Source organism: Manis javanica, chromosome 15 (genome assembly GCF_040802235.1).
Source record: "Manis javanica isolate MJ-LG chromosome 15, MJ_LKY, whole genome shotgun sequence".
Classification (NCBI taxonomy): Eukaryota; Metazoa; Chordata; class Mammalia; order Pholidota; family Manidae; genus Manis; species Manis javanica.
This window is the reverse complement of record NC_133170.1, coordinates 8,065,534-8,078,148: the sequence shown is the minus strand read 5'-3', so window position 1 is coordinate 8,078,148 and position 12,615 is coordinate 8,065,534. Positions and strand designations below refer to the sequence as shown.

General features: G+C 34.3%; 1 protein-coding gene across 1 annotated transcript in view; it reads right to left on the bottom strand.

Annotated features, from left to right (window-relative positions):
* Nucleotides 1–1,474: 1,474 nt before the first annotated feature.
* The window catches only part of ERGIC2 (ERGIC and golgi 2), a 37,794-nt gene continuing 26,653 nt past the window's right edge, over nt 1,475–12,615 (bottom strand). The window contains exons 9-14 of the mRNA XM_037020298.2: nt 10,196–10,251; nt 9,223–9,321; nt 5,843–5,940; nt 3,191–3,353; nt 2,120–2,202; nt 1,475–1,962 (exon numbers count right to left, since the gene is read on the bottom strand). Of these exons, the coding sequence (XP_036876193.1) occupies nt 1,900–1,962; nt 2,120–2,202; nt 3,191–3,353; nt 5,843–5,940; nt 9,223–9,321; nt 10,196–10,251 (562 nt within the window). The 3' untranslated portion in view covers nt 1,475–1,899. The remainder of the gene's footprint in view (nt 1,963–2,119; nt 2,203–3,190; nt 3,354–5,842; nt 5,941–9,222; nt 9,322–10,195; nt 10,252–12,615) is intronic.

Here is a 12,615-nt window from a genome sequence, read left to right as displayed (position 1 = left end):
ATAAATACCAAAATAAATTTTAAAATCCTTTAAAAAGATACCTGTTATAATCCTAACTGAAAGAAAATAATCTAAATCAGTATTGTTTTTCTTCCCATTAAAAAAAACCCTGAAACTTGACTGAGCTTTCTGACACTCACAGAACCAATATTCAGTCAGAACAGCTAAAATTCTAATTTTCTCTAAATAAAATTCCTCTCAAAAGATGTTCTATTTATTACATTAGTTCCTAGCCTGACTTCATTGGAAGTAATAGGTAACGAAAAGAAATAAAAAACAGAGAAGGCTTATTCATTACTTGGAATTCCCTGGATTCAAAAATCTTTCAAAGCATGTCACCTGTATTAATCAGTTAACTTAATGGCTGTTAATGATAAACTATGTATTTTAACCAATGACGCATGTTTTTTTCTGCAAAATACCATTCAACGTAAGTTTTACTGCAAAGTAGTTTTATCAGGATTTCTCCTCTCCATTACATTCTGTCCCAGCTGTTTTAAGGAAAACATTCCTTCTTCCCTTAAAAAAAAAATTTTTTTAACTCTAACTTGTGACATCCTGTTGTCTAAAAACCACCGTTTTAAATCTTGTCTTTTAGTCTGGTCCTTGTTACTTACCTAGCATTTTTTTTCTCCATTTCCCTGTGTGATTTAAACCATGGGGACTGGCTGATGATTCTTTCATCACTAAGTATTACAAAAGGAACAGTGATATTGGCACACATATTCTAAATAGAGCTTTTAGTGGCACCTGAGTGACACCTCCATCTCATTATTTTTAACCTTCTGCAGTCTGGAAACTTAAAACCACCCCTTACATAGTAAGAGGCTAGACCACTCGACCTAGCACAGCATCAACCGCATTCAGGACACTGGCTGAAGATGCTCCTCTCATAACCCGGCTTTATGTTTTCACACACATCATTTCGCAGGATAATACCTCAGATCTGACATTACCGTGTCTTACTTAAATAGGTGCCTCACATTTTCATCTTAAATTTACCCGTCATGCCCACTTAACACATGTATAAAATTTTCTACTTCTCATAATATTTTACAAGCTGGTAATTTTCACCATCAGTAGTGCATTTTTAGTCGTCCCCCCACAAAGTATATCAATAATAGAAGGATCAGATTAGGAAACATAGTATCTTTTTTAAAAAATGTACTTTCTTCTCCATGTCTAAGTGTCCATGATACAATCTGTGGATGACACCTCTGTTACATGTCACAGCACCAAAGTACCTGCCCCTGTAAGAACGCACTTTAGTCTGCCACCACCCTGCCTTGAACAGCTAGAAAAGTCAATAGCCAAAGTTTAAAGAAAAGCAGTTACCTTCCATAAAACCAAATACTGGATAAATGGTCTCGTCATTATGGCTTCACATTAATATGGCTATAACATAGGGGGCCATCCCTGTTTTATTAACAATGTGAGCTCATCACAACTTTGTAAAGTCTAGACTAGTATTCAATATGTTTTACATATTTTATTCCAACATCATATCTTTTAAAAACAAAAGGATGCAAACATTTGCACTTATCAATGCAATTTTCTTTAGATGGTTGGCCTCTTTCCTTCAGGCTGTTTGTCACCAAGAAGCAAGGTCTGATTTCAATACTGCCTGCGTGCTGTGAGAACATCAGAAGGGGTCGTCTTCAAAGCAACGCTCCCGGTGGGCTTAGTCACTCATGAGCTGCGAGATTTCTTCTAGGGCATTTGTAACAGACACGACACATAAAGGATTTCAGTTTGGGTTTTTTTTCTTTCTTTTTTCTAGGTGTGATTCCTGCTTCTCATTCATATTTTCTTTTTCTTTGAATATATTGCACAATATCTTATTATTAAAAAAGGTTTTATGTCTCAGGCAAAAAGTTTTTCTCCTTCACTCAGGAGGGGCTAAAGTGTATTATTTTCTAAAAGAGGTAAGTGGTTGTCTGTGTGGCCATCCTCAAAGGGCATCTAGGGAGAGACAAAGATCAAAGCGTTAGTTCTCGTCCTTACACCAGTTCCTCTAAACATGACGCTTTATTTCAGGTAAGCTCGTCCTGGGCACCGAAAGCTACTACGTAGATTTAACAATAATGGAGACCAGCACTGCTTATACTCTACTACTTACAGAATTGACGGGTTTGTAGGATCCAAGTCTAAAGCGACAGTAAATTATTTCAACTATAAATTTTCCAATCCCATGTAACATGCCTAAAATAAAAAATTTATTTTTAATAAAATTATTCTTTCAATAAAATTATTTCCTAAATTATTTTCTAAATTCCTATGTAAGAATAAAATACCCAACTAATTAAAATGGACTAGATTAAGGAGGAAATAAAGAAGTTTGCTTTATTCACATCCATGGTTAAACAGGACAGTTAAAATTTTTTTTTAAATGGATTTCTTTCAAAATCACAAGGCCACATAATCATGACCTTGGCAAAGTATTCTTTTCAAGAATGCTTACCACATCTCACACCTACATAATTTTGAAAAATATTATCAGTCCCATAAATTTAAATGAAACAGTGACAAAGACTCATGTGAAAAACATAATTCGAAGTATATAAACTCAATATAATACTGAATAGGGGTTGGGGATAAACAACGAACTGTTTCCTTTATTATACTTCATGCTCAAATTTTCATGATTACAATTCTGCAAGTTATCTTTGACAGAATCCTATCTCAGGACAAAAAGGACAAAAATCATAAGAACATGATTGACTGAAAAATTTGGTTTCACATATTGCATAGCTCAACATAAGATACGATTTACATATTGTAAAATACCTTAACTGAGAAATAAAATTTACAATCAAGTGTCTGCTATTTCTAGGCATTTTCTCAGCTATCCCTATAACACCCTTACAAGTTAGATATTATTCCCAATTGTACAGATGAGAAAATAATATCAGAAAAGGTAGGTGACCTATAGAAGGCACAACTTAGATTTCAATTCTAGGATTTTTCTAGCTTACTAAGTAATCTCCCTTAAACCACTGAATGCAGTGAGCTTAGCTGTTTAACACTTGATCAATTTAATTTTGTGGTTTGGAATTAAACCTTAAAGGGAAAGTTCTTTAATATAAAAATATGACAACAGATATATTCCTACCCTTTTTATGTAAAAGCATCTTAATTTCACTGTCAGCAACACTTTAAGAAATGAGACAAAAGAAGAATGAATCTTAACCTGTTGTTGAAAAGATTCCTCCAATGATACCACAGAGTCTGACAAAAAACTGCCAGAATGGCATGTGCTCCTCAGTAACTGTCACCATCAGAGAGCTGAGATCATATTTCATAAATATTCCAGAGACTCCGTGGCTGCCTGCAGCATGGTTAATGACACGTTCCTAAAAGGAAGGCAAAAGGAAAGGGGGAGGAGGAAGAGGAGAGGAAACAGCATTCGTGTCGTCTGGTTACTCGCATACAGTAAGCAGGGGGCCTTACGGCTGTGCTGCGCGAGGGACGGCCAAACCCCTACGGACTGTCCGATTAGACGAGGTTCTTCGGACAATCAACTCACTCAGGACTCCCTTGTTTGGTTAGCTTTTGAAGCAATCATTCTTTCCTATTTTCTCAAAAAAGAGCAAAATCATTCTTTGCTATTTTCTCAAAAAAGTCCCTTTACATACAAAGTTCCTACTGAGCTCAAGAGCCTATAACTGTATAGCAAATCCTTCACTGATCACGCCTAACATACTTTTTGTAATATTCTTTGGTAAGAATTTACAAAGTAATTATGTTTTCTTCCTGTCATTTAAATGATCATATTTAAAAACAATTTTACTTTGTTGTTCATTTTAAACTACATGAGATATAATAAAGGAAGAAAATTAAATGCATTAATTTGAAAGATATCAATATTTGAGCTCTGGTTCAATTTTTAAAGGATTTTTTTCTTTGAAGAAATGTAACTAATATCATAAACATACCAGTGTGCACACTCAGAAAGAAAATATTCTATTTTCTTCCCTCCTTTGCTTCAAAAATCAAGTTTGCAAATTTTCTAATAAATTTTCTATAGCTCAAACAGCTCTGCTACCAAAGTGTTTTGTTACAACTTCTGTGCCAGACCCTTCTTTTTTTTTTTACTAAGGTTACTAAGGTGTAACTGAACTATAAAGCTTTGAGAATACACAAAATGAAGGAAATTCAAAACAATTCCATATAGGGCATTACAAAACCCTTTCCCTATCACAACAGAGCCTAATAAGCCACTGATCAAGTCTAACCAAATGACTTCATCCTAAAGTTGCTTCACAGTTCAATACCATACCAAAATTATAAATATACTGTCACCACCTATACGGATAAAAGCTGTTCCAGGGGTCCAGGTGTCCATATAACAAAAGACTGATAATAATGATTCACTTTGGGTTCCAGGATGAACAAAGGTCAGCCTCTCCCTCTATACCCTATTTTACCAACTCCAGTTATTTCATTTTTTTTTTAAGTGAAACACACAATTTTAGCCACCTTATCAGCTCAAACATAACTCCCTCAAAGGTCAAATGCTCTGGGTTTTTTTTTTTTTAATTTAATCTTGTTATTTAAAATATATCCCAGAGATAATTTCATATCAGTATATAGGTATCTTTCTTTTTAAAGTTGCATGTTTCTCCATTTGCAGATGTACCATTTGGACCGTTTCTAGTTTCCTACTATTAGAAATAACACAATGAATAGCCTCACACAGGCATCATTTGTATTCTTTCCACTGTTTCTTCGGATCAGTTTCTGGAAGTGGGACTGCTGGGTCAATGGCGTTCTGCAGATATTGCCAAGCTCTCTTCCTTAGAGACTACGCCATTTTGCATTCCCACAGCAAAGCATGCATGCCTCTTGTGCCCAAAGCCTTGCCCCTGTGTGGACTGACACTGACACTCAGGTGTTACCAATCTTAGTGAGAAACAGCATCCACCGCACCCTCCAGAAATGCTGAAAAGCACAACATGTACTTATATACACTTAACCCAGTTTCCCTCCCTCTGTATGCATAAGCACAACACACACATGCACACACACAGATATACTTGACTTTTCCCCTGAACCATTTGAAAGTTATAAACACATGACACTTCATTCCTAAAAACTTCAGTAGTCAATCTCCTAAGAGTAAAAAAAATTCTACAGTTATTGAGGACACAGTCATGGTAAGTTGAAGACTATGAAAAGAAAACTCCATATTGAGAAAAGCAATTTTTTAAAAGCACTTAAATTTTGCCTAGGAACTCTTCCGGATACTAATATTTGAATATTCACCATTCTTAAACACAGTAACAAGGAAACATGGCCTCTCTCAGAGTAGATGAGCAATCTGTAAAACTGCCCAATTCAAAAACTCTGCTCCTCGCTGTCAAATGTATTTAGAAGCCCAGCGCACCCTGAGTTCGCCCTCTCAGTTAGAGGAATACGAGACACTAAGTTCGGAAGGCAAGCCCTGTGCATCTGCTATCTGAGCCACAGTAACCACACGTGCTTCACAGCAGGCACATTAGTTAAAAAATAAATACCACAGAAATCACAGAATGTGCTGACAGGTAAGAATTGCTCATACCAATACATGAGAAAACATTACAAAATCAAGATATTAGGAATATAATAATCCCATCATAGTTTAATAATTTTGTAATTGAATAGAGAACATTTCAGATTTTAAAAATCTTGTCTTGCTCTAAAGCACTCTAATACCTATTTCTGATATTTTATTAGCTTAAAATAAAATGCTAATGCATTTCGAATCTTGAATGGAGGAAGGCACCAACCAAAACTCCAACCTTCTTTTGCAGCAGGACTATAAAATGCTAAAAAATCATTCTGCTACTTGTACTCAACTTACCCTTTCTGTCACAGAAAACTGATGGGTGTCTGCTGAAATCTTGTATGTGTGTAGTTTTGTTGGCACAACTGTAATGAAATATTGGAACATCTGGTTGTCTAGAATAAAATCAAAATGTGTTTTCATTGATCTAGGAGCAAAAAAACTACTGCTTTCTCCTTTGATTAAATACACTTAACCTGAAATCTAATACTACTTATGACCTAGTATTGGACCAAAAAAGGTTAAGAGAAAGAATTAATGAAAGCAGTATACTCATACTTGGTAAGACAAGTTCTCAGTAAGCATAAAATAGTTACACACATCTATTAGATGTTTAAACTGAGTTAGTGACTTAGATATCCTTTATAATCGTTATCATCCTTTTATAAAATATGGAAAATAAAAGTAGCATTTCTTTATAATACAGGAACTCATAAGCATAAAATTATACTAATATAACCAACAAGATACGTTCTCAATTTCTACTAGTATCTAAAGATATATAAATAAATGAAAACTGAATTAGGCAGCCTTTAGGTAAGTACAAGAAATTGATACCACAGCAGGAAGATATCTAGAGAGACCACCCGGTGATGGCCTGGGGTTATTATGTAATCAAAAGGATCATATTTATATAGTCATTAGGGACTTCTAGGTTTAATGCAAGTCATTTTAGGTTTAATATCAGCATAGTACCAACTATTAATTTTAAACCATTAACAGTTCACATAATACAAAACATGTTAATTCTCTAAGTCTATATTCTAGAAAATTTAAAATTAGATACACCTAATCTATAGTTGCAAACAGATAAGTAATAGGGTCCTACTAAATCTGACAAGAAAACAGATGTAGTTCACACTACATGGCAATAATTGTCTGGGAAAAGTGTATACATGAATAAAATTATTCAATTTTAAATGTACAGTTTGATACATTTTGACAACTGCATTCATCCATATGATCACCACCACAATCAAAATATAAAACATTTTCATCACCTCAGAAAGTTCCTCCAAACCCCTTTGCAGCCAATTCCATCTCTGGCCCCAGGCCAAACACCAACCCACCTTCTGTTGTCCTAGACTGGTTTTCCTATTCTAGAATTTCACATAAATGCAAGTATACACTATGCACTTTTGTGTGTCTAGCCTTTTTGTTTTTATTTCCATCAGTCTAATTTCCTGTCTTGTACCTCAGTGTCATTCAAAATAGGGGAGAGGAAGGCAAAGAGAAGGGAGACCGTAAGCTTAATGGTCTCTTCAGACACTAACATTAAACAAGTTTCTAACAAAAAATAAAACCTGTTTCAATGTCACTACTTCTTATTTCACCTATTATTTGCACCATAACTTTCAAAAAACATGAACAATTTTGACCAGTTCTTTTATTATTAATTTCAACTCAATATTGAAAATAACTTATAGATAATATTAAGGCAAAAGGGTGTCAACTTCATCCACCACCAGTAGATGGCTCCTCCTTATAGATGGTCTTCAGTTTCATCCTTTGAGTTGTGCTTTGATATGTGAATTGCTCAAAATTGTGCTTAGTTTTGAGGTGTTTTACAGATAAACTCTACTGTGTCATAAACGGAGAAAGCTGAAAGTGCAGGGGGAAGGTCTTGAGGTATTAAGTACTTACTGAAAAATAGATGAAATTGAGAGGTGAGGCAATAACTGATGCTGTATACATGGGTAGGACGATTAGACTTGGAGGAAAAAATGCAGCACAACGGAAATCTCACCGCATGTGAAGAGGAAAGTGTCCATGCAATGAATAATAACCAACAAAGGTCAAAGAAACATGACAGGAAAAATTGGGAATGTTTTCAGAACAAAATTGGTAACTACTAAAACCTATTTGTCTAATGTTAATTTAAGAAGGCTCTAAGTTTGTTAGGTAACTTAATGGACAGGTAGGTGTGGGGTGAGGATGGCTGAAAGCAGTTAAATGGCATTTTGTTGCAAGCCACAAATAGCTCCAAAGGTTGTAGATCAGCCTAGCTCGACACAGCATTAGAGATGTGACTGCAAAGTAACACCCTCAAAACTTCTGGAGAACATCAAGGAGGGGGTGAGGACCTGGAAACAGATCTGTAATGCTGATTTTTTTTTTTTCTTTTTGGAAAAAGAGGACCAATGTGGATGGAGACAAGTTCACCTTTTTAAAAGCTCTGAATAACCTACTGATAATTGCTGGTGCCATTTTATAACTAAATACCTGTTTGTCTTTGTGAATGAAGGAACAAGTAGACTTAAACCTTTTAAAAATTAATCTATTTATATTTAGAACTGCTTCTGTACAAAAATTTATAGTTCAACTTTGGCATCCTGAAACAAAATATTAACCAACATATTTTTAATGAGTTATCTCTTAATATTTAGTGCATTTCTGTAAAGAATGAACAGAAATTAAAGATAAGATTACACTGAATATAAAGCTTTAATTCTCAGAATGTTTTGACTCTCATATTTCCAAATTGAGTACATTCAAGTTTCTTTAAGTGAAACATTCCCATACAAGCATAAAATACTCATGAATATAAGTCACTATTCTAAGTAAAACGTTTTTATCTTATTATAACACTAGGCCAAAAGCGTAAAATACTAAGAATAATATTAATAAATATATTTAAATTACAAGAAAATGAAATCCTTAATCACAGTTTTGCAAAGGCTAGAATTCCTAGTAGCACAGGAAGCTCTAGACATCATTAGGTCTTGTAAGTGGGGCACGTCATCCCATATGACTAAGTTGAGGCAATGCAATGAGAGCCCTTCAGGAAACAAGAACAAATTACTTGATACAGAAAGAAAATAATCCACCCGTATTTCAATAAACTGAAATTCCACATAGAAAAGAAGGTTAAAATAGCAATAAAAGGTGTCTGTGCTATAAGGTACTACTTCTCTGTGAATAACCAAATCATTCCAGAATAACTCTGGGTTTCTGATGTTTATAAAATCTCCAGAGGTTTTTAAAATGAAAAATATGCATTTTAGAACTCAACCTATACAAAGAAGAAAATTCTTCTTATAATGGTGAGCCTTCTTTTGTTCTTGTTCTTTCTTTGGTGGATATGGAAGGCAGTCATGCCCTGTCAGTCACCCACTGTACGATCAGAGAGCTTATCAGCTACTCCTCCTGCTTTTAACTCTAATTTCTTATTCTGTTCCATGACTTTTTATCCACTATTTAATATTTAAATTTTATCCACTATTAGGACAGCTTCTCTCTGTAAATGTCCATTTAAAAATTATCAACTATTTAAACCACTTAAAGATTTATCCGTTACAAAAGAGGTCCGGAAGAGGACTATTAAAAATGTATTAACATTAAAGTTATAAGAACAACTGCCTACATGCAAATTCCAACAGTGATTTTTAGATACTTACGATCTACAGCAATTTTTTCAGTTCCATCTAAAGGATTAATAATTGCTGGAACAAGCTCTCCAAAGGACAAATGATCTATTCTGTGAGAAAAGTTGTAAGCTAAAGGCAAAAAATAAAACCAATTAAGTGGAGAAATTATTCAAACCTTTATGTTACAGATTGGTTCACATTCCTATCGACTGCCAAATGAAAATATCTAAAATCTGCAGGTATTATAATACAGTATTTAAAGCCACATCATTGTGAGAAAAAAAGCATATGAATGTGGAATTAAATAAGTACATTCTGATAAAATGCTGGATCTCAAATTTCATAACTATATACAAATTAACTTCTAAGAAATATTACATCTAATCCTGGTAACCAAAACAGTAAGTTCTATCTCATTCTAAATCATCATAGAGTAATAGGATTGTGTGTTAGAACTGGGATGATGTCCATGTAGCCAAATAAAGAAACTGATCATATATATATTTTAATACACACACCATTGCTAAATGTGACCAAGCTGACCTTTTATGAAAATATTACTTTTGTTTTCTAAGGCCAATTCTGAAAACTAAGTTTTATGGCAATCATTACACAAAACTAACTTAATACTTTACATGCATATGCGTATACGTCCACATTTAGATTTACATGTTGAAGTTAACCTCAAAGATACCCTCTTCATTATGCAGAAAAGTTAGCAGAAAAGTATACAAAGTGGTATAAAACACACTAATCAAGGCTTTCTTCCTTGACATCAGCAGCCTGTGTGCTATGCCTGAACAGAAGTACAGGTAGCTTAAAGACGAGAGAAAATGGATAAGTCAATAAACTCAATCACTGACTTGCTCCTTCGGATATCTGTTTTCAAAACAGTTCACTTTCAAAGCCCTACCTTTGAAAGTTTAATGCACCTGCATTAAAAAGACAAAAATACTTTGTTTCAAGGACATCATAATGGAAAAAAATTTCAGAAACTGCTTACAGTCATGGCTGACAAGTGCTGCCAAATGTGCATGACCTCGGGGATGTGGAATTGCCCTAAAAGGAGGAAAAAAAGATTAAAGTAATAATATTTAAATATATAACTAAAATCAGAAAGGGGATCTCTCCAAAGTTATGTAATTATCTTAACATAATTAAAAACATAAATAATGTAAGAACATACTTAGCCGATGACTTAAGCAGGTAAGTCTACTTATCTCAGCAATGTAATAAACTCAGGACTGGCAGACATTTTCTATACAGAGCCACACAGTAAATATTTTATGCTTTGTGGGCCAAGATGCAACTGAAGCCATTTTGTAATTAGTTACATAACAAAAGAGAAAACAAATTTTCACAAAGTCATTAATAAAATTCAGAGTATAACAGTAACAACTGAGTACTATTTTCATAATACAAGTATCTTTGCTAGGAGACATCATTTTGCTTAATTGGGGTTTAGAGTTAGTGTTCCCTATTTTCAAAATTGATCACAAATATTTATTAATGATGGTCTATGATGAAATTTTACATATTTTTAACTTGGAAAATATTAATCCATAAGCATATGTTTTAATTGAGCATATTCATTGCTTGGAAAGCATTTACAGAACTCTAATTAGAATCTCTTGGTATTTTCTTGTAGCATGTCATCACATTGCCGATTGATCATCTCCAGTTGAAGGTGGAATTTTCTCAATTTCATAGTTAAATGAATTTTGAAAACATGGAAATTCTCTTTGCACTTGCTCCAAGGTTTGAAAACACCCTGGAGCTATAGTCTGAGGTTGGAAAATATATGCAAGTTTAAGAACAGAGATCTTGCTTCTTGTTTTAACTTTTGACAAGAGTGGACTGTTAAAGCAGGGAAAACACAGAAAACCACTTAGAATCATTTGACATTACTTATCACTAAAATAACTTTACTACATTATGTTTGTATATAAGTCCTCCTTTTCTCCTTATTTTTGGTTAAATTCATTATGAAACACTGCATAAAATATAATTTCCAAAGCTACTCAGTATTCAATAATGGTTGACAGTAGTTCTGTTATTCAGAAAAATCTGTCTCAGCCCTGAGCTCAAAAAAATCAAAATAAAACTGCCATTGCTAAGCTGTCAAGCTGCTGTACAAAAGGGCAAGTTGGAATATTCAGTTTTGACTTCTGACAAAAGTTCATGGAAATGACAGTGTTTAAGTCCATGACAGAAATGAAATTCAGCAATACTATTTTAGTTCAATACATATCAATTCAAACATTTTCTACAAATTACTGCTAATGAGAAAATGAATAACCACAAGCTTTAAACACCTTACATTTCTACAAGCTTTTGCAAATAAGCCTTTTCTGCTTCATACATATTTTTACTATGTTTAGTAGTGAGATCTCTCAACTTCTTCTTTTTTTACCTCCTACCTGAGGAGTACTAGGCACTCTTTTTTTTTTAGGAGAGCAAGGCAGAGGCTTTTATTGAGAGAAAGCAAGAGGCAGAGCTCCGGGCTCAGGCCAGGAGGGGCAAGAGAGTCTCCTCTCTCAACTTCTTTAAAAATATTTTTGCCTGTAGCTGTTCTGTGCTGAACATTCATAGACATTACTCAGTATTCATAGACATTAATTTTTCAATCACTTCAAATTCACACTGGTTCCTCAGAAAGACAAGCAGCACTGGTAACTCCTGTCACTCATCCAGAGCTAAGGAAATCACTCAAATCACCTGCCTTGCTTCTTGACTATTGGACACTGCTCTCAATTTCCTCAGCTGTTAAGAGGCCTTTCTCACTTCAAAAGGCTACGTATCCACAGCAAATTTATTCCTCCTGGATGCAATTCTTAGGTTGTCGCGATCAAACACAATTCATACCAGTAAATGGCCTTCCTTACTTAGCTAATGCCTGAGTCACTTGGAAACTTACTCTGGCTATTGTCTCATTTTCATTAATTTTTATATAGAAAGTCTACTTGTGTTTAGATATTCCATTTTAAATTTTCTATTCTATCCTATTTTCCATTTCTATTCTGAGAGTTAGGGACTTTTTTAATGAGTATGTAGTCCGGTAACATAGACAGTTATTGTATTCTTTTAGCACAGCTATAGTGTCACTGCGTAATACATACAATGCTCCAAGGTCAAATTTCATAAAACAATCCACACTCCATTATGTGGTAAAAGTCCATATTTCTTTTTTTGATGCAATAATGAAATAAATAAAATGCTGTAGGATGGCAATACACAGGCATTTGTCATGCTGTCGAGCTCTCACTGCATCACTGGAGTCTGTGGTACACCAACAGCAGCAAGAAGCAATGGGAGAGTCACGACTGTGACAGTCCATCCCAGTCATTCATCTCCGATGCTGCAGTACCAAAGCAGCCACATGCCAACAAATGAGCATGACTATGTTCCAATAAAACTTTATTT